Source organism: Aotus nancymaae, unplaced genomic scaffold, assembly GCF_030222135.1.
Source record: "Aotus nancymaae isolate 86718 unplaced genomic scaffold, 86718_ANA_hifiasm-v0.15.2.pri h1tg000073l, whole genome shotgun sequence".
NCBI lineage: Eukaryota > Metazoa > Chordata > Mammalia > Primates > Aotidae > Aotus > Aotus nancymaae.
In genome coordinates this window covers 2,259,032-2,285,496 of record NW_026988488.1, presented here as the reverse complement: position 1 = coordinate 2,285,496, position 26,465 = coordinate 2,259,032, and the positions used below count along the sequence as shown (strand labels likewise).

The 26,465-nt window shown below is 39.5% G+C and overlaps 2 protein-coding genes across 5 annotated transcripts in view; both read left to right on the top strand.

Moving 5' to 3' along the window:
* The window catches only part of MTMR8 (myotubularin related protein 8), a 138,219-nt gene extending 128,070 nt beyond the window's left edge, over positions 1 to 10,149 (top strand). The window contains exons 13-14 of one of the 3 annotated variants that reach the window (XM_012460870.2): positions 1,722 to 1,848; positions 3,762 to 10,149. In XM_012460870.2, the coding sequence (XP_012316293.1) occupies positions 1,722 to 1,848; positions 3,762 to 4,304 (670 nt within the window). In that variant the 3' untranslated portion in view covers positions 4,305 to 10,149. Of the gene's footprint in view, positions 1 to 1,721; positions 1,849 to 3,757 lie in introns of all 3 variants that reach the window. The other 2 variants (XM_012460871.2, XM_064367725.1) reach the window with 2 other exon arrangements.
* Positions 10,150 to 13,321: 3,172 nt separating this feature from the next.
* ASB12 (ankyrin repeat and SOCS box containing 12) overlaps positions 13,322 to 26,465 on the top strand; it is a 54,487-nt gene continuing 41,343 nt past the window's right edge. Inside the window, exon 1 of one of the 2 annotated variants that reach the window (XM_012460875.3) lies at positions 13,322 to 15,652. The gene's annotated coding sequence lies outside the window, so the exon portion shown is untranslated. Of the gene's footprint in view, positions 17,614 to 26,465 lie in introns of both variants that reach the window. The other variant, XM_064367726.1, reaches the window with a different exon arrangement.

Here is a 26,465-nt window from a genome sequence, read left to right as displayed (position 1 = left end):
GTCTCTAAGAACTTGCTTTATGAATCTGGGTGCTCAAAATGTTCTCTGTCTTTGACTTTTGACAATTTGATTATCACGTGTCTTAGTGTGGATTTCTTTGGATTCATCCTATTGGGTCATTTCAGCTTCCTAGATCTGGATGTCCATTTCCTTTCTCAGATTTAGGGAGTTTTCAGTCATTAGTTCTTTAAATAAGATTTCTAGTCCTTCCTATCTTCTCTTGGGCCTCCCATAATGCATATATTGGTCTGCTAATTAATGGTGTCCCATAATTTCTTTAAGCTATTTTAGCTTTTTATTCTTTTCTATGTACCCTCTGACTGGATAATGACAATCTGTATTTGAGTCTGCTTATTATTCTGCTTGCTCTAGTCTGTCATTGAACTCCTCCATTGGATTTTTTATTTCAGTTACTATATTCTTCAGCTTTAAGACATCTGCCTATTCTTTTAAATTTTCTGTCTCTTTGTTGAAATTTTCTTTTTGTTCATGGATTATTCTCTTGATTTTGTTGAGCTTTTCCATGGTGTGTATTTTGAATTGTTTGTCAGGCAATCCATATATTTTCATTTCATTAGAGTCAGTTTCTGGAGTTTTAACTTCTTTCTTTGTTCGGATTTTGTTACCCTTTTCCTGCACATCATAAGAATCCACTACCTCTCTCAGTCATATGGATTGGCCTTTTACAGGAGAAGACATTCATCAGCCAACCAACCCAGAGCTTCTATGGGCTTCTTAAGCCATTTTGCTAGTTTAAACTGCTTTCTTTGTTATTAGTGGCCCCCAGGCATCCAGAGTTTGTCCAGTCTCATCAATGCTCCTAGACAGGTGGCACAAAAGCCATTCTCTTGGTAGCTCCTGGAGAATTTAGAATGCTGGGTGCATGTTCCAACCCTTTTCCTTCCCAGGGAGAAGCTGGGAACTGGGATTTTCCCCTACTCTGTGTTAAGCCAGATACAGGAGCTGTGGTGCATGCCAGCATGCTAGTTGAAATTGCCACTTTCTTCTCTGTAGCCCTCAGGATACTATGACATACCAGATCCTTTCAACTCTGAAATAGGTGAGAAAGAAGCCAGTCTTTCAAGTGGCACCTGGAGAAGTTGGGGTATTATATGTGCAGTCCAACTTCTCCCATTCTGAGGTAGAAGGTGGGACTGGGGGTTTCCTCCTGATCCTATGGAACTGTGCTGGGAGTTGGGATTATGATGAGTGGATGTTCTGCTTTTTCTACAGATGTTTTGTTTACAATCTGACTGGTTTCATACTCATCCAGGGTGCAGGAGCCTCTCCATGTGTTGCTGGGTTTCTCATAAAGGGAATTGATTCTTCTGGTGCAATTAAATCAGTGTATCCATTGGAGGAAGGAGGGTCCAGGGCTTCCTATTCTGCCATCTTGCTGATGTCACTTCTCTCCTTTATTATTTCATAAAACTGTATGTGAATTTTTAATTGTCTCAAAATAAAAGCTTAATTTGATTGTTTAAAAGAACCTCAAGTTTGCTCAAGTCTAAAATGTCTCCTTCAGCTGAGATTTTTTGCTGGTATCTTTACTCTTCCCGATTACGAGCATGTCTAGTCTTTTTAATGCCATCACATTACAGTACTCTTGAGATCTTCCCACCTACTAGGCTAGTATTTTCTTGGCACAAGGAAAACATTGGTAATCAATTACTCCAGCAAAACTAACCCACTTTCCCCCCTCCCCTTGTTGTCTATTTGAGGTTCTGGTGTGGGATGTATAACCGCTTTGACAAAGGGCTGCAGCCCAAGCAGAGTATGCTAGAGAGCCTCCTGGAAATTAAGAAACAGAGAGCAATGCTGGAGACAGATGTGCATGAACTAGAAAAGGTGAGGAGAAAACTCCCAAAGAGAGATATTCTTGCCCCTTCTGGGTAGGTCCAGCCTGCTTGGACTTGAGTTAATACTTGTAGAAAGCTGCCTGACTGGCTCTTCTATACTCTTTGACTTTCCATGTGACCCATGTCTACAAAGCTTTGTGCATAACTCCTTTTGTTACTTCCCAAAATGTGGTAAATATGTCACTTAACTAGAAAAAAACAAGTGAATTTGTTCCCCTATCTCTTTTTGGATCTGGATGGAATGATTAGCAGGAACAAGAAGGAATGACAGAGAAATCTCATAGCATTTGTTATCCATCAAGAGAATAAGTATAACATCTTGGGTATGCTGATAAGAACAGTGCAATTGCTGTCTTCCAATTAGGAAAATCTTATAAAAGAAGATTTTTATTTCCTTCCCACATAGACTGCAAACTCTGCTTATTGAGTGACCGTGTTGGACACTTGTTTTTTAATTACAGGTTACAGAAGTCAAAAAGCATTTCTTGTTGAAAGGGTTTGTTTGAAGGACAGGGGAAGGGTATCTCTTATAAAAGAATTATTGGAAATGGTGTGCTATTCAGGAACTGGTTGTGAACCCACTTTAAGCCAAATAAGGCATAGCTTTCCTACTCCCTGTAAGTAAACAAATGTCATTTTATTGTGAAAATAAATGTGTTGTGATTACATCAAATCCCAAACATTTTAATGTCCTATTGGGAGGCAACAGCCAGTTACTTGGTTCCATTTTTTTTTTTTAAAAAAAAAAAAGGTGTGTGGGAGCCGGGAGGGAACTAAAGCATAACTTAAAATCATGGAAAACATGCAACCCAGGAAGGCCCAGCCCTAAGTAGATTAGATGTAGTAGATAAACTTCTTCTTAGGGCTCCTCTTTTAGCTACTAGCATATTCTTCCACAAGGCCCTCAGGGAAGGTCCCCTATTCTAGACCCAGTCCTCTCACTTATCCCTGCCTGACTCCTGAAAAAGAATCAGATTCATTTCACATAGGCTTAGATCACTCTGGAAAGACTTCCTTTTGAAGTGTATATGTGTATTTATGTATGTGTTATTAACTTTCTTTTTTTAATACAGAGAAGTAAAACAAAAATGGCTTATAATATCACCCAGACAACCCTGTTCACTTTTTTTAAAAAAGGCAATATAGGTATAAAGTTAGAAAATACAGAATACAATAAGGTACAAAGTGAAAAGTTTAAAAGACTCCCCCCACCACCTTCAGAAAAATGTATGCATTCTACCCTCACTGATGTATGCATTTTTCTGAAGAGAAGGTCCATAATTTTCATCAGGTTTTCAATGGGGCCTTATGACCCCAAAGAATCACTGTTGTAAAGTATCAGTGAATCATTATATTATCTCAGAAAGTGAAAATATCTATTAGAGGTAGCATGAGGTAGGCGATAGGTCATAGACTTTGGCATTAGGCAGATGTAGGGTCAGATCCTAGTTCTTCACTTCCTGCATGTGTGAATTTGGGTGACTTACTTAAATTCTCTGAGCCTCAGTTTCTTCATCTGTAAATATAGCTAATACCTAAACTAATAGATTTATTATAAGGATGAAGGGAAATGCTGTATGTAAAGTGCCCAGCACATACAGGTATTAAATAAATATTAGTAATCTATTCCCTTGCCCTCTCCCCATCCCATGAACAACATTGGACTTACCAGAAAAGAGGACTTTTATAGATATAAGACCTTTGAGATTCTTCAATGGTAGGGCTTCTAAAGTACTAGAAGCATGTGATGAGGGAAAGATGATATAAGGGAGGAGGTGAGCAAAAGGCCATTTGCTACCATTATAAGTCATAGCAGTAGGATCTCTGCAGGTCAAGGTGATGTTTGCCTAGTTTTTCCTCCTGTTTCTAATTCTTCTCAACCCTTTCTTGCTCCTGAGGCAGAAACTAAAAGCCCGTGATGAGCCACCAGAAGATATCTGTACCTGCTCTCAATTAGGAAACTTATTATCCCAACATCTGGGAAGTCCTTTGACCAATCCTCTTGGCTTTATGGGTATTGATGGAGACCTGAATACCTTGATGGAGAATGGCACCCTCTCCAGGGAAGGAGGCCTCCGAGCTCAGATGGATCAAGTAAAAAGCCAATGTGCAGACCTCCACTGTGACTGTTGTAGGATTGTGGGCAGCCTTAGGGCCATAAATATCTCTGGGGATGTGGGCATCTCTGGAGACACAGGCATCTCTGAGGCCATGGGCATCTCTGGAGACATGAGTACCTCTGAGGCTACAGAGTTCTCCAGAGACTTAGGAATCTCTGGGGCCATGGACATCTCTGAGGCCACGGGTATCTCTGGAAACATGGGTATTTCTGAGACCAGGGGTTTATCTGGAGACCTGGGTCTCCCTGGGGACATGGGCATCTTGGGAGACACAGGCATCTCCAAGGCCAGCACCAATGAGGCAGACTACTCCAAGAAGCAGTGAATTAGTTACTCATCTGCTTCCATGCTAGGTACACCTACAGCAGCTACAATGATTATTGTCCCAGAGACGGCTCTGCTACCTTTCCAATTGGTTTAAGTGAGTGAGGCCAGGGCACCCCTCTTCCCACTTAAGAGTCTAGAAGGAAATTACTTTACTGATTAAGTGACCAATATGTTCATATTAAGCAGTACAGAGTATAGCCAAGGCAAAGAATATGTTATTGTTCTAAAATGGGATTTAACTATAGAAATGTTGCCTCTCAGCTGAGACATGTATTAAGTTGGTTCTACTCTCTGTTTTCCTTAATGATTGACCTCCCCCATTTTCTACCCTCACTGATGTAATGTGAGAGTGAATGGAAGTATTGTCACAATGGTCAATAACAACCCATTTGAGGGGATAGAGAGATGGTATACACCAGGTAACTAAATTGCAGAATATATTAAAAGAAAATTTTACTTTCAGGTATTCTTAGTCATGAGATGTTAGCTAACATTATTGCCAATGGAGACATACAATATTTCTCTGAGAAAGAAATCAAAATGATGCTTAATTGTTAGCATGAGTGCATGGGTGTTTGGTGGTTTGAAATATGTAAGGAAAATTTTCTTAAGTTACGACACTTGCTTTCTCCAACCCACACCCCAGCTAGGTCTTGTTATAATACTTAGCCAGTTCCCTTTTTCATAGATGGCTCATAGGTAAACTTGCATCCACTACAGTCTGAAATTATAAATTTCAAATTAATGAGGTTTGAATTAATAACATTGATTAATAGCATTCTCAGCATCAGTTCAGGAAGTAACTGAAAATCTCGGTGCTTCAGACTCAGACTGAGACATGGTCTATGTGCCTATCTGGGTTTTTGCAAAATACTTCCCTTTTTGGGTCTTTTTATGAAGACAAGTGGTTTTCCTTATCTAGATATCACATGAGATTTGTGGATTTTTTTAGACACAATTGGCCCTACTTTTAAATCTGGTAGGTTTATCACCTTGTGCTAATGTACACTTTTGAATAAAGTCCATTCTGATAGCATATCCAGATACTCCTGGGGAAAGGGATGCATTTTTATTTAAACAACAGATTTTCTCCTAGGGCTTGATATACTTGATGGGTTTTTCATCTTTCCTATTGGATATTTAGTCATGATTTTGCTACTTCCACATACTGAGAGTAGGATAGGCCTTGGTCAGTTTGGATCATGCTCTGTATATTCTCAGCAATTCCAGAACTCTTAATGCCAACAGAATCCAGGTCCTCAACCAAAATGTCTTTTCCAAATACTCTATATTTGGCTTAAGCTAAAAAATTAGATGACTTAAAGAGGCATCTCTTGATTTTCACATCCAGTTGTGCACATAGAAATCTCTAGAGGATTTAGGTGCTTTCCTTCAAAAAATCTCTAAATGATTAAGTGCTTTTCTTTGAAAGAAAAGGGGTACTTTTTAAGGGTTTAATTTATGTGTAGGAGAGGAATACTAGGATAGCTCCTTGATTTCTTATCCCTAGCTAAACTATAGACCCAAAACAACCTCTTTAGTGGAAGAACTCTAAATCATTTTGGTTGTCTTTTTTTAATATATAAATGGAGTCATTTTTCTGTTTATTTCCTCTTGGTAACTGTTTTAATTCTTTGTTTTTAAAGAACTCTTAATTTATTTGGGACTTTCCCATTAATAAATAAGGGCCATATTTTACTTACATCTTCTTGATAGCTGCCTTGATCCTATAATTTTAAAGCATGAAGATGATTTCCTTTTGTATCTCTCTGGTCCTCCTCTTTCCATGATTTAGTCCTTACCTTATATAAACTAAATCATCAGATGTTGCCAGTTGTCATTTGACTTCTTTTGGAAAAAAAATGGGGTTTGTACACACCATTTAGATCTGGAGGTTACATGTAATTCTGGCTTTGTGAAGGAAGTTGCCAAAAAGGATGACAGTACCAATCTGCCACCAGTGAGCCGTTCTGGAGCTTGCTCCCACATCTTTCTCCCATATCTCAATGTGTATTTTGTAGTCCATTAATTAGCATGATGTTCTAAATAGAGTGTGTTGAGTTTTCAGGGAAGAAAGTAAAAAGGTAAATGGTAAGACATAGTAGTTTTTGCAAATTCTATAAAAAACTAAGTCTTGATTTATTCCTAAAGATCTGTACAAGGGCAGTACATAGTATCTAACCTTATTTCTTAGATCAAAAACAAAACAATAGTGAAAGGAAAGGCTTTTCAATATAATTCTAAACTGAGAATTGGTAAACCACAACCCTGGTATTTCCAAAAGTGAAAACAAAATTTTTAAAAGACTGTCTTATTTTGTTAATTAAGGCCATGGGAGCAATTTCAGTCTCAAAATCTGTGAGGTCAGTTAGTTTGGTCTTTGATATTTTTACTCTCCAACATGTCCCATTATTGCTTGCATATAACATATACAGAACCAAGAAAAAAAAAAAAAGCCTGCATGAAAATCACCTATTTATTCTCAACACCCAACACCTTTTGGTTTTACAGTTGTTTTTGAGAGAAGAAAAAGGTGGAATCCAGATATTTATACACTAGTAAAAGCAGAGTAGCTATCTGTAGGTAGGAGCCCAGCAATAGTGAGGAGACTTGTGAAGGTAAGTTGGCAGGAGTACTAGAAAAGATTATCTATTAATGGCTTTCACTTCATACTCTGATATAACACCTATGCTGCGAAAGAAATATGACTCGCTACCCACGCTGTCCTACCCTACCAGTTCCCCAAGCAGAAATTCCATTCTCATGTGACTGCTCTACTTAAATTGGAAGGCATTTAACCACCTGCCACTGTCATCCACTAATCTGACCTCTGCCTGCTTTCTACACAAGTTTCACAGGCCTGGGGTTACTGCTTATCTTTTCTAAGCATGAGGCATGCTCTGTTTCTGTGCTTGCGGCCAGACTCAGATTCTACCATTGCCACTGTTTTAAAAATTCATTAATTATTTGCTTAGTTGATGAAATAACAGATTTATCACAGTAATAAAACAATCTTAAATAACAAACTTAAATGCTAACACTTTGACCTTTTAAAGAAGAAATTCACTAATAAGGTTTGCTCTATGAAAGAAAACCTGAAACTATATAGAACTAACCACAAGAATGTAAAGCTTATGGTGTATATATTAGACATATGTATCTTTGGAAAGTAGCCTTAGAAATTATGTTCAATTACCAGCAAGTCAGTTGTCATTGCCTGCCAACATGCATGAAACAAACACCTTTTGTCTGAGATAAACTTCACACTTCATTAGAAGTGAGACCTTTCTCAGAATACTTCCAGCCAAAAGGAATCCAAATCTTTTTAAGAGGTGCTTTTCAGACCTAATTGGTAACTATTTAAGTTGGGTTTTAATTTAGTAGAAAGAGAAGTTTAATAACTAAAGATAATTGTGTTAGATCGTTGTTACATACTGGCTTTTATTAAACACCCAACTTTTCTTGATGCTAATTAGGCTTTGATATACCTTTGAGAAATCTCTCTGTGAGAGTATTTTATTAAATGTCCTTTTTTCTATACAATTGTTTAGGGAAATGTAAATTACCTTTATGTTAAAATACCTCTCTCAAAAGGGGTTTACTATACTCCAGATTGGTTTATACCTAGGAAGATAATTCTCACTTTCTCTATTAATTCCCAATGTGTATAATTTAGTGATATCTAAATCAAATCTTTACCCCACCTTCAGGCCTCTCACTCCCAGAATTCTATGTATGACACAGGCAGATTCTCCAACCAAATCTGGTTGCTTTATTCTAAGTGCCAAATCTACACCTGCTTTTTGATGTAGACATTTAAAAACAAACAAAAAGACATGGCTTAAGCCTTAGATGTTATTCCTATGTTTTTTTGTTTTTGTTTTTGCTTTAATATACTGTGAAGAAATAGTTGGGCTGTCAGGCAATACCAAACAGACAGAGGGAAAGATATAGGTCATAAACAACTCTTGTTTTCTTGTCCTTTTAAAGGTGGTTGTGATTTCAAAGTATGTGATGGTGACATAGAAACTTTTCCAAAGAAAAAAGAAAAAGAAAATCTGCTTTTCAAGCCCTATAGAACATGTCTTCTCTGATTCCCTGGCTGTGGGACTGACAGTCTTTCCCTTACTTTTAAATAGGAAGTACTAGTATTGTCATGAGTCTTGGCAGCTCATGTCTCCTTTACATGTCAATGCAAGTAAAAGCATGTTACATTCTCTGCGATTTGTGACTTGTTTTCACAAAAGGCAAGTGTGCTTTGAAAGCAGCTGTCTCATTTAGATCCATGCGTCTTGCAGGAACTGAGAAGTTGGCATGTTAAGTCTGGTGCCCTGTCCCTTGGTGCTTTTTAAAGCATTGTGGGTAACCTAAAAGCCTTTTTCTCTTCCAAAGCTTTGTTAACCTTTCAACCATTTTCATGACTTCATACTCTAACTTTTTAGAGGGCCCTACACCAGCCCTTAGAGAATCCTAGTTGTAGAGAAGGAGGTGGGAAAGGTGAGGGGAAGAGAGTAATAAAGAAATACACCTGGCCAGTTCAATAAAAAGAGTGTATACTTATTCATGATTACCAGCATTCCAGTTATTTAAAATTTCATGTCCTCCTTGAGATTAAATTGTTCATAATAAGGTCCAAAAGTCTTCTTTTCCAAGCGGTACTGAGATTAATGTATTTTCTTTTTAAGACTTTTACACTGGTAGAAACTCTTTCCTTAAGAATGCTATGAGTTGTGTATTTTTATTGTCAACACTTTTCTCTGTTATGATATGTAGTCCTGGGTTTTCTTTTATTTTTAGAGAGTCAAGGCTGATGGGTGGTATTCTTTCCCCTTAGTATGTCCCTGAGGCAGATCAGTCCTTAGCCCTCTTTTTGCTTCTTGTGCTGAAGCATCATTGGATTTCTCACCAGTCAGGTGAGAAACATACACCAAAGTCATAGATAATCACTGTTCAAAGACCCATGTCCTCTGGTCCCACTTCACATGCATTTGGCCATACCAGTTCACATACAGTGCCTCCAAGTCTCCACTTCACTTGCATTTGCAGACAGGGTGATTTATTTTGTGAATGCCAGTGAGAAGCAGAGCTCATATACTGCTTCTGAAACAGAGCATGTTGTATATTCTACTTTGACAATGCCTCTGGCTTAGGAACAGCTAACAAGTTCAGTCCTTTCAGAATATAGTTCATAGTATCGCTGTGTGTGTGTGTGTGTTTACTGGAACTTTAGTAGCATCTGGTCTCATAGATTATTTGGGCATTCAGATGAAGAGGATTTGTCCAAGAATTTAGAAACTCTATTAGTGCCAAGCTTCTTAGTTTGATATTGTCTAGCTAAGTTTAATGAGAACTTTGAGACATGCCAAGCCAGAGATACAAACCAAAGTGAAGCAATTGGCCTTTTCTCTGGGATATATTATCAGGAAACTTTAAAAGTGAGATTCAAGTATATGACCAGTGTTATCTGTAATATGTTAATGTCACCCACATACCTGCATGAAGAACATGCAACTGATGTATAATTCTGAATTGAACTATATAGATTCTTTGAGAACCTTTTTATTAGCTCCAGGTTTACAGACTAACACTGTCACAGCAGCTCAAGTCTGAACTTGCCAAGATACAACAGTGTGAATGATTGACTTTAATTCCCTATCATATGTTATCTTGAGCATTTCACACCACTGAGGTATGGATGTATGACCAAGTGAAGATGTTCACTGCCAGTTGTTTTGTCCAGTGTCACAGATGCTCACTGGCCCTCTACTGCAGTTGTGTTACAGTTTGTAAATGTTTGGATGATACAGTGTTTTTTGTCCAAAATTAAAAAACCTTCAGTCTTTTGCATGTGTGAAGTTGTTTTCTATTAGCTACAAATAAAAGATGGCATACCTCCAAAAATGGTACGCTGACCTAGCCTCAACAAATGAACCACCTTATAAAAACAGAATCTGCAGATAGGTTAAAATATTCTCTGTTGATGTTAAAATAAAACAAGAAAGGTATCAGGGCACCTGGTTCTTAAGAGCACTGCCATTGACCAGCTGTGAGGGCAAGACTGACACCAACTTAACTCATAAAAGAGTGCTGACAGTATACCAGTTTGTTTATTCACATTGGGGACAGACCTGTTCAGGGACCAAGCTCTTCCTCCCCTTCCAGGGCCTTCTCTCCTGCCCCAGCCACCTCCTCTCCCAGCAAGAATTCCCACTCATGAACTTGGGGGTTATTTCCACCAGGCCTCAAAAGAGCTTCCCTCTCTGGGGACCACATGATCAGGGCCTCCAGTGAGTGGAATACAGGGAGACCTGGGCTCTAGTCTTGGCTCTGCTAGTCTGGTGGCTTTGGGCAAGTCATTTTCTCTCTCTCAGCCTCAGAGGTCTCATCTATAAAATGGGAATGATAATTGTACCTACCACACAAGTTCGTTGTGCAAGTTAACAGAGCTAACATGTAAAGTACTACCTGGTAAAGTCCCTGGCACATAATAAAAAAGTCAAAAAGCATTAGTCAGCCTCTTCCTACTTTCATCCTTGATGCTGCTGATTACACTGACAAGTTCTTACTCTTACGCTTTCTTTTTCACCTCCATTCAGCCCCTTCCTACTCTTGACATACTGTCTTTATACAATCAGATTACAATGTAATATATTAGGCTAAATTAACCAATAATCTTTGTTCATTACAGAATGTTTTTAAAATATAGAGAACCAAAAAAGAAGACATCAAAATATCTCTATGCAGAGAGAAATCTACATGCACAGAGAAGAAAATAGAACTATATAATAGTCTCATTTAATTTTGAACATCTTTCCATTTCAACAAATTTAGATTTATTTTGCTATTTTAATGGCCACATAGTATCTCACTATATGAACTATAGTTTATTCAACCACCCTCCTGTTGTTAACCATGCTACAGCTTTCTTCTATATCAAATTTCAATCTTGCCTTTCTGAGCTATACCCTACTTTCCTTGGTTAGAATTCAACAGCCTCCTTTCTGATTTGAAGTAACTGCTTTCCCTGAGGTGACCTATACAGATGGGTAATTGCATCTATTCTAGTAGGATTTTTTTTTTAACCAACAAACTCTGTGTCAATCCTTTCTCCCATTGCTATAAAGAAATACCTGAGACTGGATAATTTATCAAGAAAAGAGTTTTAATTGTCTCACAGTTTCACAGGCTGTACAGGAAGCATGATGCTGGCATCTGCTTGGCTTCTGGGGAGGCCTCAGGAAAACTTACAATCACAACATAAGACAAAGGGGGAGCAAGGCATCTCACGTGGCAGGAGCAGGAGAGTGAAGAGGGAGGTGCTACACATGGTTAAACAACAACCAGATCTCAGGAAAAACAACAACAACAACCAGATCTCACAGGAACTCTCAGGAGAACAGCACCAAGTGGATGATGCTAAACCATTAATGAAGGATCCCCACCTCCAACACTGGGGATTACAATTGAACATAAGATTTGTGTGAGAACACAGATCCAAACCATATCAAACTCTAAGGATAATTTGAGCTCCAAATTTTTATGGTACTTTATACAGAACATAAGCATGATCTTAGAATTTATTCACTCTGTAGTCCCAAGGTAATACACTGTGTTAGCTGTGGGTGAGGGTGTAGCAAGCTGGGCACTCTGAAATCAACTATGTTCACAACCTCCTGTCATTCAATAAAGGCCTAATTTCACAGGAGAGAGGGTGTCAAAGGAAGCCTCTAAATGAGAAAGTGCTTCTGGATAAGTCAGCCCCCTGACCTATTGTGTATCCTTATTTGCAAAACAGGAATAATCTCTACCCTGCCAGACTCATGCTGTGATTGTGACAGCCAAGGGAAATTGTAACTGCAAAAGCACTTTGCAAATTTGGAAGTACTTTTCAAATATAAATTGGTATTATTAATTTCAATCTTCAAATCCTGTCCAACTGAGCTAGAACTAACTATAGAAGTAAGGAACAAAATCGAGTATTAATGGAGTATGTGTTGGCCTTTGGGGGTGCTACTTGGGTATATGTAAGGCACAGCACATTTGAAATGCTACCTTGTTTCTCTAGGCCTCTGGTACATTGTATTTAAGACAGGTGGTTTGAACTAGATGATTTCTAGGAAAAGGCTGAATACCTATTGAATGTTTCATTTGTACTAGGTCTTGGGCTGCGAGCTTTAAATATATTTTATGTGGCTGAAATAACAAGTCTTGTTCAAAGTCACCAAGCTGGTATGTAGGCTACTAGAACACAGGACTGACTGAAAATATTGTCTATCTTGAGAATTTCATACTCTAAAATCCTATTGATTGGACTTCCAGTCCAGACAAGACTGTAGATTCATTTCTCACTATTTCTTTCCACTAAGTACAACCATAAGGCCTGGAAATAATACAAGTGACAACCAAAGGAGGACTCTGAAAGGTGGTATGAAGGAGAGCTGGTTTGGGATCCCAGGGCTGGAGTAACAACACAGCAGCAAGGTGTTTTATATCCTGTCACCCAACAAGATGTCAGTCCAGGCTGGGTATTTCTTGACCCCCAACCTAACAAGAGAAGGCAGCCCAGTTAGGCTTATTCCTCCCCAAGATCAAACAGGAGTCCCTCCAACAAGAGGTGAGCCTGACAACATAATCAAGGGGGATTCATCAAGACATCAAGACATCCCTAATCCACACTAACAATGAGCAGCCAGGTCCTTCCCCACTCAGAGACATGGCCAGCCAGGAGACATCAGAAAAAGAGGCCCTGCCATAAGTGCTCATCCCAGGATGACCACTCACCTCCACAGGCAGATGGGGGCCCTGTCAAAACAAGGGACTAGGCAGGGAAGCCTCTTTGTCACTGCAGGCCTGCAAGTTCCATGCCCAACTGAGAGACATTGGGCAACAGGCCTAGGGAAACCATTTCTGCTCCCCGCAGGCAGCACAAACAGAAAACAGGAGGATCCTGAATGGCACCAGGCAAACCAGTCAGACCAAAATAGCACCAAAAAGCCTTCAAAAACTAAACTTGACTGGAATGATCGCTGACAAAGGTAGGAGAGGATCTGCATGCGAAAGGTAAACAAGGTGGCTGCTTGCTAAAATAGAAAGTTTAAAGTTAGAGTCTCCTAACATAATAGACAAAATGTCCAGGATGTAATAGAAAACTCACAATTTGAATTAAAAAAGACAATCACACTGCCACGTATGCACCTATGCAACAATCTTGCATGTTTTTCACATGTACCCCAAAACCTAAAATGCAATAAAAAAATAAAAAAATAAATTAAAAAAAAAAAGACAATTGAGTGACATCAACACTGAGATAAATCAGGTGTTGGAATTACCTGACTAGGATTTTAAAACTGCCATCATAAAAAGGACTCAAAAAGGAATAAATAATCATTTGAAACAAATGAAAAAAATTGAAAATTTCAGCAAAGAAATAAAAGTTATTTTTAAAAGAACCAAATGAGGCTGGGTGCAGTGGCTCACGCCTGTAATCTCAGCACTTTGGGAGGCCAAGGCAAGTGGATAACCTGAGGTCAGGAGTTAGAGACCAGCCTGACCAATATGGTGAAACACTGTCTCCACTAAAAATAGAAAAATTAGCCAGGCCTGGTGGTGTGTGCCTGTAGTCCCAGTTGCTCAGGAGGCTGAGATGAGATTTGCTTGAATCCGGGAGGCAGAGGTTGCAGTGAGCCGAGATTGTGCCACTGCACTCCAGCCTGGGTGACAGAGTGAGACTGCATTAAAAAAAAAAAAAAAATTAAAGTGAGGCATGGTCCCAGCACTTTGGGAGTCTGAGGCAGGCAGATGATTACTTGAGCCCAGGAGTTTGAGACCAATCTGAGCAACATGGCAAAACTCCCCTTTTCTACAGAAAATACAAAAATTAGCTGGGCATGTTGGTGCGAGCCTATGGTCCTAGCAACTTGGGAAGCTGTTGGGGAGGATCATTTGAGCTGAGTAAGTTGAGGCTACAGTGAGCTGTGATTGCACCACTTCACTCCAGCCTGGGTGACAGAGACCCTGCCTAAAAATAATAATAAAATAAAAAAGCCAAACGAAATGGTAATGGTACAAGTGAAAGATACAATAATGTTGCAGTAGGTAAGTAGTCAAGTATGAACAGGGCAGGAGAGGGCTCCCCAACACACACACACCAGGAGTGTTGGGTGACCTTTGGCTGATGGTCAGAAGATTGTTAACAGTTTTTCTAAGGTGATAATTGGTCAAAGCTGGTGCCAGGGAAAGTCAGTCTCCCAATAGATAGAAAACACTTAAAACTGATCAGCAGCTTCCCAATAAGATCCTGGAAGTATGCCAGTGTATAAAGTCAAGAGGTCAAGCTGTCCACTTGGTTTCTCAAGTCATCTACTTGGCTGTCTTCCAGGTTGTACTTTCCTTCTTTCCTTTCCTTTCCTTTCTGTTTTTTTCCTTACTGTTCTAAAGCTTTTTAAATAAACTTCCACTCCTGCTCTAAAACTTGCTTTGTTCTCTTCTTCTGCTTTATGCCCCTCAGTCAAATTATTTCTACTGAGGAGGACTGAAGTTGCTGCATACCCATACAGATATGCCACTGGTAACTTGGGATAACTCAGATCTCCTCCACCAGTTACAGTAACAGAAAAGAAACCAAAAACTCACTGGATGAGCTCCTAGTAGAATAGAGATAACAGATAAGAGAATCAGTGAACTTGAGGATATATAAATGGAATTTACCCAGTTCTAAAAAAAGAGAAAGCAAAGAAAAAAATCAAACTTCAGAGACTTGTGTAATACAAAATAATTAAATTTCAAAACCATTCATATCTTTGGAGTCCAAGAAAGGAGAAAGAGAGGAGGGCTGAATGAATACTTGAAGAAATAATGCCTGAAAATTTTTCAAATTTAGCGAAAGATACAAACCTATAGATTCAAGAAACTGAGCAAACCCTAAAGGGAGTAAACCACCAAAAGACTCATACCAGGATACATGACAATTAAACTTCTGACAACAAAAGACAAATAAAAAATATTGAAAACAGCCAGAGAAAATTATGTATTATTGGCAGGAGAATATCAGATGAAAGTGGATTTTCCATGTGAAACTGAAAGCCAGAAAAAAGAAAATGGGACAAAAGTTTTTAACGGCTAACAGGAAACAAACAAAAAACTATCAGCTACAAATTATATTATCAGTAAAATTATCTTTCAGGAATAAATGGGAAATAAAGATATCCTCAGTTGAAGGAAAACTAAAAGAATTCATTGCTTGCAGATCTACTCTTAGATATTGGTGAAATGAAATTCTTCCAACAGAAAGGAAATAATGAGAGAAGAAATAAGAGTATCAGGAAAGAAGAGGAACAATAGAGAAGGGTATGTAAAATGACTTATTCTCCTGCTAAGTTTTTTTTTTTATTACTGCATTTTACGTTTTGGGGTACATGTGAAGAACATGCAAGATTGTTGCATAGGTACACACATGGCAGTGTGATGTGCTGCCTTCCTCCCTATCACCTGTATCTGGCATTTCTCCCCATGCTATCTCTCCCCAACTCCCCACCACCAGCTTCTCCTGCTAAGTTTTATAGATCAAAATTGATTATTAAAACAAATTGTAACACCATCTGGTACTCAAGACAATAGTATTTTAAAAGTGGATAAATAAAGAGACCTAAATGGATTTAAGGTTTCCACACTTCACAGAGTGGTAAAATGTTAATACTCAGAGACTAAGTCACATGGGTATTTTTTAATAAGCTGAGTAACCACTATAAAACTATACAAGGCATACATTCAAAAGCACTATAAATAAATCTAAATGAAGTCCTTAAAATGTTCAGGTAATGCACAGGACATTGAGAACAAGAACCAAAGGAAATAAATAGAAAACAAATACTAAAATGTCTGACTTAAGTGCTAAAATATCAACAACTACCTTAAATATATGTGGTCTAAATATACCAGTCAAAAGACAGATGAGAAGAGTAGAAATCATTTCAAATTTAACAACATAGGTGTTTTAAAAATAAAAGAATGAGAAAAGATTGTCAATATTAATATAAAATATACTTTATAGCAAAATAATTATTACAAAGAGGGACATAACATAATGATTATAGGATCACTCTATCAGAGTGGCATAATAATCTTAAATGTGTACAAACCAAAGATCAGAATCACAAAATACATAAAAGAAAAACTAGTGAAATGAGAGAGAGAAACCCACAATTATATATGGGGACTCCAACATCCACCTCTCACCAACTTATAAAACTATTAGATAGAAAGTCATCAAGAATATAGAACTGAAAAGCCAGCCATGGTGGATCACACCTGTGATCCCAGCACTTTGAGAGGCCAAGGTGAGAGGATTGCCTGTGGCCAGGAGCCAGGAGTTTGAGACCAGTCTGGGCAACATAGCAAGACCTTGTCTACAAAAAGTAACAAAATCAGCTGGGTGTGGTGGCACGTGCCTGTAGTTGCAGCTAGTTGGGAGGCTGAGGAGGGAGGATCACTTGAGTCCAGGAGTTGAGACTGCAGTGAACTATGATCATGCCAGTGCTTTCCAGCCTGAGTGACAGAGACCATGTCTTTAAAAAAAAAAAAAAAAAGAAGTGAAAAATACAGTCAGCCAACACAGTCTAATTGATGTATATTGAGTGCTACACTCAATAGCAGTATAGATATTCAAGCTCGGATAGAGCATATACAAAAAATGACCATATCCTGGGCCTAAAACAAGTCTCAACAAATTGAAAAGAAGTGCAGTCATTATAGGCTGTGCATTCTGACTACAGTGTAAAATAACTAGAAATCAATAATGGAAAGATAGTAATAAAACTCTCTAAACACTTTGACAGCACATTTCTAAATAATCCATGGGACAATGAGGAAGTCTCAAAATTTAAAACCACACCCAAAACCTTTTTCTTTCCAGTCTAGCATGTAAAGAGCATGGAACTAATCAATCCCAGCAAATAACAAGAAAAGAGCTAACAATCTGAAAATTAACAATTTTTCTTAAATCCATCAAACAGAGTTCACAGGACAAACATGCTGCTCTCAAAATTAAAGACAGATGCATACAGAAGAACCACAGTTTACCAAAAAAAGCAGAAATCCATGAGCAGAATGCTCCAAGAGGAATCAGTACAAGAATAGGGATAACTTAATTAAACAATTGTTGGAGGCTCGGTGAGGACAAATTTAAGAGTTAACAACAACAACAACAACAACAACAACAACAACAACAAGAAACAAAGAGGAGATTGCTGGCAAGATAGCTGAACAGGAATAGCCCCAGTCTGCAGCTCCCAGTGAGATCAACACTGAAGGTGGGTGATTTCTACATTTCCAACTGAGGTACCTGGTTCATCTCATTGGGGCTGGTTGGACAGTGGGTGCAGCCCAAGGAGGGTGAGCCAAAGTAGGGTAGGGTCTCCTTCTCCTAGCCAAGGGAAGCCATTAGGGACTGTACTGTGCACTCTGGCCCAGATATTGCACTTGTCCCACAGTCTTTGCAACCCACAGACTAGGAGATTCCCTCCAGTGCCTACACGACCAGGGCCCTGGGTTCCAGCACAAAAGTGGATGGTCATTTGAGCAGAAACAACCAGCCACAGAAGTTTTTCTTACATGCCCCAGTGGTCCCTGAAATGCCAGAGAGACAGAACTGCTCAGTGCCCTGGAAAGGGGGCTGAAGCCATTGGAGCCAAGTGGTCTCGCTCGGCTGATCCCACTTCCATGGAGACCAGCAAGCTGCAATCCACTGGCTTGAAACTCTCATGGCCAACACAGCAGTCTGAGCTGGACCTGGGACACTGGAGCTTGATGGGGGAAGAGACATCTGCCATTGCTGAGGCTTGGGTAGGCAGTTTTACTCACACAGTGTAAACAAAGCCACTGCAGCCATACGGCCTCCCTAGATTCCCTCCTCCCTGGGCAGGGCATCTCTGAAAAAAAGGCAGCAGCCCCATTCAGGGACTTACAGATAAAACCCCCACTTCCCTGGGACAGAGCACCTGGAAAGTTGTAGGCACAGCTTCAGCAGACTTAAATGTCCCTGCCTGGCAGCTCTGAAGAGATCAGCGGATCTCACAGCATGGCTTTCAAGCTCTGATAAGGGATAGACTGCCTCCTCAGCTGGGTCCCTGACCCCCATGTATCCTGACTGGGAGACACCTCCCAATAGGGGCCAACAGACACCTCATACAGGAGAGCTCTGGCTGGCATCTGGTGGATGCCCCTTTGGGATGCAGTTTCCAGAAGAAGGAGCAGACAGCAATCTTTGCTGTTCTGCAGCCTCCACTGGTGATACCCAGGCAAACAGGGTCTGGGGTGGACCTCCAGCAGACCTGCAGCAGAGGGACCTGACTGTTAGAAGAAAAACTAACAAACAGAAAGGAATAGCATCAACATCAACAAAAAGGACATCCACTCAGAAACCCCATCCGAAAGTCACCGACTTCAAAGACCAAAAGTACATAAACCCACAAAGATGGGGAGAAACCAGCACACAAAGGCTGAAACTTCCAAAAGCCTGAATGGCTAATCTCCTCCAAAGATCATAACTCCTTGCCAGCAAGGGAACAAATGTGGATGGAGAATGAGTTTCACAAATTGACAGAAGTAGGCTTCATAAGGTGGGTAATAACAAACTCTTCCAAGATAAAGAGTGTGTTCTAACTCAATGCAAGGAAGTTAAGAACCTGGATAAAATGTTAGATGAATAGTTAACTAGAAGAATGAGCTTAGAGAAGAACATAAATGACCTGATGGAACTGAAAAACACAGCACGAGAACTGCATGAAGCATACCCATGCAGTATCAATAGCTGAATTGGTCAAGTGGAAGAAAGAATATCAGAGATTGAAGATCAATGAAATAAAGTGAGAAGACAAGATTAGAGGAAAAAGAATGAAAAGAAACAACACCTCCAAGAAATATGGGACTAGTTGAAAAGACCAAATCTACATTTGATTGGTATACCTGAAAGTGATGGGGAGAATGGAACCAAGTTGGAAAACACTTTTCTGGTTATTATCCAGGAGAACTTCCACAACCTAGCAAAACAAGCCAACATTCAAATTCAGGAAATACAGAGAATACCACAAAGATACTCTTTGAGAAGAGCAACCCCAAGAAACATAATTGTCAGATTTGCCCAGGTTGAAATGAAGAAAAAAATCTTAAGGGCAGCCAGAGAGAAAGATCGGGTTACCCACAAAGAGAAGCTCATCAGACTAATGGCAGATCTCTCAGCAGAAACCCTACAAGCCAGAAGGCGGGGGGGGGGGGGGCAATATGCAACATCCTTAAAGAAAGTAATTTTCAACCCAGAATTTCATATCCAGCCAAACTAAGCTTCATAAGTGAAGGAGAAATAAAATATTTTATAGATGAGCAAATGTTGAGAGATTTTGTCACCACCAGGCCTGCCTTACAAGAGCTCCTGAAGGAAACAGTAAATATAAAAAGAAACAAGCAGTAAAAGCCACTGCAAAATCATAACAAATTGTAAAGACCATTGACACTGTAAAGAAATTACATCAATTAATGGGCAAAATAACCAGCTAGCATCATAATAGCAAGATCAAATTCACACATAACAATATTAATATTAAATGTAAATGGGCTAAATGCCCCAATTAAAAGATACAGAATGGCAAATTGGATAGAGTCAAGACCTATTGGTGTGCTATATTCAGGAGACCCATCTCACATGCAGAAACACACATAGGCTCAAAAAAAAAGGGATGAAGGAATATTTACCAAGCAAATGGAAAGAAAAAAAAAAGCAGGGGTTGCAAATCTAGTCTCTGATAAAACAGACTTTAAACCAACAAAGATCAAAAGAGACAAAGAAAGGCATTACATAATGGAAAAGGGATCAATGCAACAAGAAGAACTAACTATCCTAAATTTATATGCACTCAATACAGGATCACCCAGATTCATAACGTTCTTACAGACCTATACAGAGAATCAGACTCCCACACAATAATAGTGAGAGACACTAACACCCTACTGTCAATATGAGACAGATCAATGAGACAGAAAATTAACAAGGATATCCAGGTCTTGAACTCAGCTGTGGACAAAGCAGACCTAATAGACATCTACAGAACTCTCCACCCCCAGTCAACAGGATACACATTCTTCTCAGCACGACATCACACTTATTCTAAAATTGACCACATAATTGGAAGTAAAACACTCCTCAGCAAATGCAAAAGAACAGAAATCAAAACAGTCTCTCAGACCACAGTGCAATCAAATTAGAACTCAGGATTCAGAAACTCACTCAAAACCTCACAACTACATGGAAACTGAACAACTGGCTCCTAAATGACTACTCGGTAAATAACAAGATGACAACAGAAATAAAGATGTTCTTTGAAACCAATGAGAACAAGAACACAGTGTATCAGAATCTCTGGAACACAAAGCAGTGTGTAGAGGGAAATGTATAGCACTAAATGCCCACAAGAGAAAGCAGGAATGATCTAAAATAGCCACCTAACATCAAAATTAAAAGAACTAGAGAAGCAAGAGCAAACAATTTCAAAAGCTAGCAGAAGACAAGAAATAACTAAGATCAGAGCAGAACTGAAGGAGATAGAGACACAAAAAATCCTTCAAAAACATGAATCCAGGAGCTGGTTTTTTGAAAAGATCAACAAAATAGATTGACCACTAGGTAGACTAATAAAGAGTAAAAGGAGAAGATTCAAATAGATGCAATAAAAAATGATAAAGGGGATATCACCACCAATTTCACAGAAATACAAACTACCATCAGAGATTACTACAAACACCTCTATGCACATAAACCAAAAACTCAAGAAGAAATGGATAAATTCCTGGACACTTACACCCTCCCCAGACTAAACCAGGACATTGAATCCCTGAATAGACCAATAATAAGTTCTGAAGTTGACGCAACAATTAATAGCCTGCCAACCAAAAAAAATTCCAGGACTAGATGGGTTCACAGCAGAATCCTACCAGAGATACAAAGAGGAGCTGCTACCGTTTCTTCTGAAACTATTCCAAAAAATATGAAAAGAAGGAATTCTTCCTAACTCATTTTATGAGACCAACATCATCCTGATAACAAAACCTGACAGAGACTCAACTAAAAAAGAAAATTTCAGGGGGACTTCCCCCAAGATGGCTGAATAGGAACACCTCTGAAGCCCAGTTCCCAAGTTCCCAATGAGAGCGATGCAGAAGGCGAGTGATCTCCACATTTCCAACTGAGGTACCAGGTTCATCTCAATAGGACTGGTTGGACAGTGGGTGTAGCCCAAGAAGGGCAAACTGAGGTAGGGTGGGGCACTGCCTCACCCAATAAGTGCAACAGGCTGTAGGACCCCCGCTTCTACCCAGCAGAGGCCATCGAGAACTTTTCCAGCCACTCTGGTCCTCCAATTCAGATACTGCACTTCTCCCACAGTCTTTACAGCCTACAGACCAGGAGATTCCCACCGGGCCAACAAGTGCATTGGGTTTCCAGCACAAATCTGGGTGGACATTTTAGCCAGTGCTGCGGGTTTTCAGCACAAATCTAGGTGGCCATTTTAACTGGTGCCTGGAACACTTGCAAGACAGAGCCACCCATTCCCCTGAAAAAAAAAAGGGGGCTGAAGACAGGGAGTCAAGTGATCGATCTAGTTTGGAGGGTCCCACCACCACAAAGACCAGCAATCTCAAACCCACTAGCTTAAGATTTTCACAGCCAGCGCAGCAGATTGAGCTCAACCCAGGATGATTGAGCTTGGTGGGGGAAAGGGCGTCCACCATTACTGAGGCATTCTGCCATTATGGAGGCAGATCTACCCTTACTTGTGTAAACAAGGAAGTTTACACAGCAGCTCAGCAAAGCCAGTGGCAGCTCAGCAATGCCTCTGCAGGCAGACTGTGACTAGACTCACTCCTTGCTGGGCAGAGCATCTCTGAGAAAAGGAAGCAGCACATCAGGGACTTATAAATAAAGCTCCAACTTCCCAAGACAGAGAACCTGGGAAAAGGGATTGTTGTGAGTTCTGCTGCAGCAGACTTAAATGTCCCTTCCCAGCAGCTCTGAAGGGAGCAGCAGAGCTCCCAGTACAGCACTTGAGCTCTGATAAGGGACAGACTGCCTCCTCAAGTGGCTCCCTGACCCGTGTATATCCAAAGAAACACCTCATACAGAACTCTGGCTGGTATCTGGCAGGTATGCTTCTGGGACAAAGCTACCAGAGGAAGGAACAGACAGCAATCCCTGCTGTTCTGCAGCCCCCACAGGTGATTACCAGGCAAGCAGGGTCTGGAGTGGACCAGCCCTGCAACAGAGGGGCCTGACTGTTAGAAGGAGAACTAAAAAACAGAAATTAATAGCTTCAACAATAACAGAAAGAATGTCCACTCAGAGACCCCAAATTCATCAACTTCAAAGACCAAATGTAGATAAATCCATGAAGATTGGAAGAAACCAGCATAAAAAGGATGAAATTATCAAACACCAGAACATCTCTCCTCCTCGAAGAGATCACAACTCCTCACGAGCAAGGGAACAAAACAGGATGGAGAATGAGTTTGATGAGTTGACAAAAGCACTCTTCAGAAGGTGGATAATAACAAACTTCTCTGAGCTAAAGGAACATGTTCTAACCCAAAGCAAAGGAACTAAGAACATTGAAAACAGGTTAGGCAAAATGCTAACTAGAATAAACAGCTTAGAGAAGAACATAAAAGACTTGATGGAGCTGAAAAACACAGCACAAGAACTTCGAGAAGCATACACAAGTTTCAATAGCTGAATCAACCAAGCAGAAGAAAAGATATCAGAGATTGAAGATCAACTCAATGAAATAAAATGACAAGACAAGATTAAAGAAAAAAGTGAAAAGAACAAATCCTCCAAGAAATATGGCATTATGTGAAAAGACATAATCTACATTTGATAGGTGTACCTGAATGTGACAAGGAGAATGAATCCAAGCTGGAAGACACTCTTCAGGATATTATCCAGGAGAACTTCCACAACCTAGCAAAGCAGGCCAATATTCAAATCCAAGAAGTACAGAGAACACCACAAAGATATTCCTCAAGAAGAGCAACCCCAAGGCACATAATCATCAGATTCACCATGGTTGAAATGAAGGAGAAAATGCTAAGGGCAGACAGAGAGAAAGGTCAGGTTACCCACAAAGGGAATCCCATCAGACTCACAGCAGATCTCTCAGCAGAAACCCTACAAACCAGAAGAGAATAGGGGCCAATATTCAACATCCTTAAAGAAAAGAACTTTCAACCCAGAATGTCATATCCAGCCAAACTAAGCTGCATAAGTGAAGGAGAAATAAAATCCTTTACAGACAAGCAATTGCTGAGCAATTTTGTCACTACCAGGCCTGCATTACAAGAGCTCCTAAAGGAAGTGCTAAACATGGAAAGTAACAACCAAAAAAAAAGGTACCAAATGGTAAAGACCATTGATACAATGAAGAAACTGTGTCAACTAATGAGCAAAACAACCAGCTAGTATCAAAATGGCAGGATCGAATTCACACTTAACAATATTAACCTTAAATGTAAATGGGTGAAATGCCCCAATCAAAAGACACAGACTGGCAAATTGGATAAAAAGTCAAGACCCATCAGTGTACTGTATTCAGGAGACCCATCTCACATGCAAAGACACACATAGAATCAAAATAAAGGGATGGAGGAAGATTTACCAAGCAAATGGAGAGCAAAAAACAAGCAAGGGTTGCAATTCTAGTTTCCAATACAACAGACTTTAAGCCAACAAATATCAAAAGAGACAAAGAAGTGCATAACATAATGGTTAAAGGGATCAATGCAACAAGAAGAGCTAACTATTCTAAATATATATGCACCCAATACAGGAGCACCCAGATACATAAAGCAAGTTCTTTTTGTTTGTTTTTTAATTGTACTTAAACTCTGGGGTACATGTTCACATCCTGCAGATTATTGCATAGTTACACACATGCCATGGAGGTTTGCTGTCTCCTTCCCCCGTCACCTACATCAGGCATTTCTCCTGGTGTTATTCCTCCCTAACTTCCCTGTTCCCCACTTCCCCCACTGTCCCTCCCCTACCATTCCCCCCACCCCCTGCCTACCCCCATGTGTGATGTTCCCTTCTCTGTACCCATACATTCTCATTGTTCATCACCTGCCTATCAGTGAAAACATGCAGTGTTTGGTTTTGTTCTTGTGTCAGTTTGCTGAGAATGATGGTTTCCAGATTCATCCCTGTCCCTACAAAGGACATGAACTCATCATTTCTTATGGCTGCATAGTATTCCATGGTGTATATATGACACATTTTCTCTGTCCAGTCTATCATTGATGGCCATTTGGGTTGGTTCCAAGTCTTTGCTATTGCCAACAGTGCCACAATGAACATATGTGTGCATGTCTCTTTATAATAGTATGATTTATAATCCTTTGGGTATATACCCAGTAATGGGATTGCTGGGTCAAATGGTATTTCTATTTCTAGATTCTTGAGGAATCGCCATACTGTCTTCCACGATGGTTAAATTAATTTGCACTCCCACCAACAGTGTAAAAGTGTTCCTATTTATCCACATCCTCTCCAGTATCTGTTGTCTACAGACTTTTTAATGATCACCATTCTAACTAGCATGAGATGGTATCTCAATGTGGTTTTGATTTGCATTTCTCTAATGCCTAGTGATAATGAGCATTTTTTCATGTTTGTTGGCCTCATAAATGTCTTGTTTTCAAAAGTGTCTGTTCATATCCCTTGCCCACTTTTGAATAGGTTTGTTTGATTTTCCTTGTAAATTCTCTTTAGTTCTTTGTAGATTGTGTATATTAGCCCTTTGTCAGCTGGATAGCTTGCAAAACATTTTTCCCATTCTGTTGGTTGCTGATTCACTCTAGTGATTGTTTCTTTTGCTGTGCAGAAACTCTTGAGTTTGATTAGGTCACATTTGTCTATTTTGGCTTTTGTTACTATTGCTTTTAGTGTTTCAGTCACGAAGTTCTTGCCTATGCCTATGTCTTGAATGGTATTGCCTAGGCTTTATTCTAGGGTTTTTATGGTATTAGATCTTATGTTTAAAGCTTTAATCCATCTGGAGTTAATTTTACTGTAAGGTGTAAGGAAGGGGTCCAGCTTCAGGTTTCTCCACATGGCTAGCCAGTTTTCCCAGCACCATTTATTAAACAGGGAATCCTTTCCTCATTGCTTGTTTTTGTCAGGTTTGTCAAGGATCAGATGGTTGTAGATGTGTGGCGTTAATTCCAAGGTCTCTGTTCTGTTCCATTTGTCTATATCTCTGTTTTGGTACCAGTGCCATGCTGTTTTGATTACTCTAGCCTTCTAGTATAGTTTGAAGTCAGGCAGTGTGATGCTTCCAGCTTTGTTCTTTCTGCTTAGGATTGTCTTGGCTATGCGGGCACTTTTTTGGTTCCATATGAAATTTAAAGTGTTTTTTTTTTCCAGTTCTGTGTGGAAGCTCAATGGTTGCTGATGGGGCTAGCATTGCATCTATACATTACTTTGGGCAGTATGGCCATTTTCATGATATTGATTCTTCCTAACCATGAGCATGGGATACTTTTCCATCTGTCTGTATCCTCTCTTATTTCCTTGAGCAGTGGTTTGTCATTCTCCTTGAAGATATCCTTCACATCCTTTGGTAGTTGTATTCCTAGGTATTTTATTCTCTTTGTAGCTATTGTGAATGGGAGTTTGCTCATGATTTGGTTCTCTGTTCATCTGTTACTGCTGTATAGGAATCCTTGTGATTTCTGCACATTGATTATGTATTCTGAGACTTTGCTGAAATTGCTTATCAGCTTAAGGAGATTTTGGGCTTAGACCATAAGCTCTTCTTAATATACAATCATGTCATCTGCAAGTAGAGATAATTTGATTTCCTTTCTTCCTAATTGAATACCCTTTATTTCTTTTTAGTGACTCATTGCTCTGGCTAGAAATTCCAATGTTATATTGAATAGAAATGGTGAGAGTGGGCATCCTTGTCTAGTGCCAGTTTTCAAAGAAAATGCTTCCAGTTTTTGCCCATTCAGTATGATATTGGCTGTGGGTTTGTCATAAATAGCTTTTATTATTTTAAGATGCATTCCATCAATACCTAGTTTATTGAGAGTTTTTAGCATAAAGGGTTGTTGAATT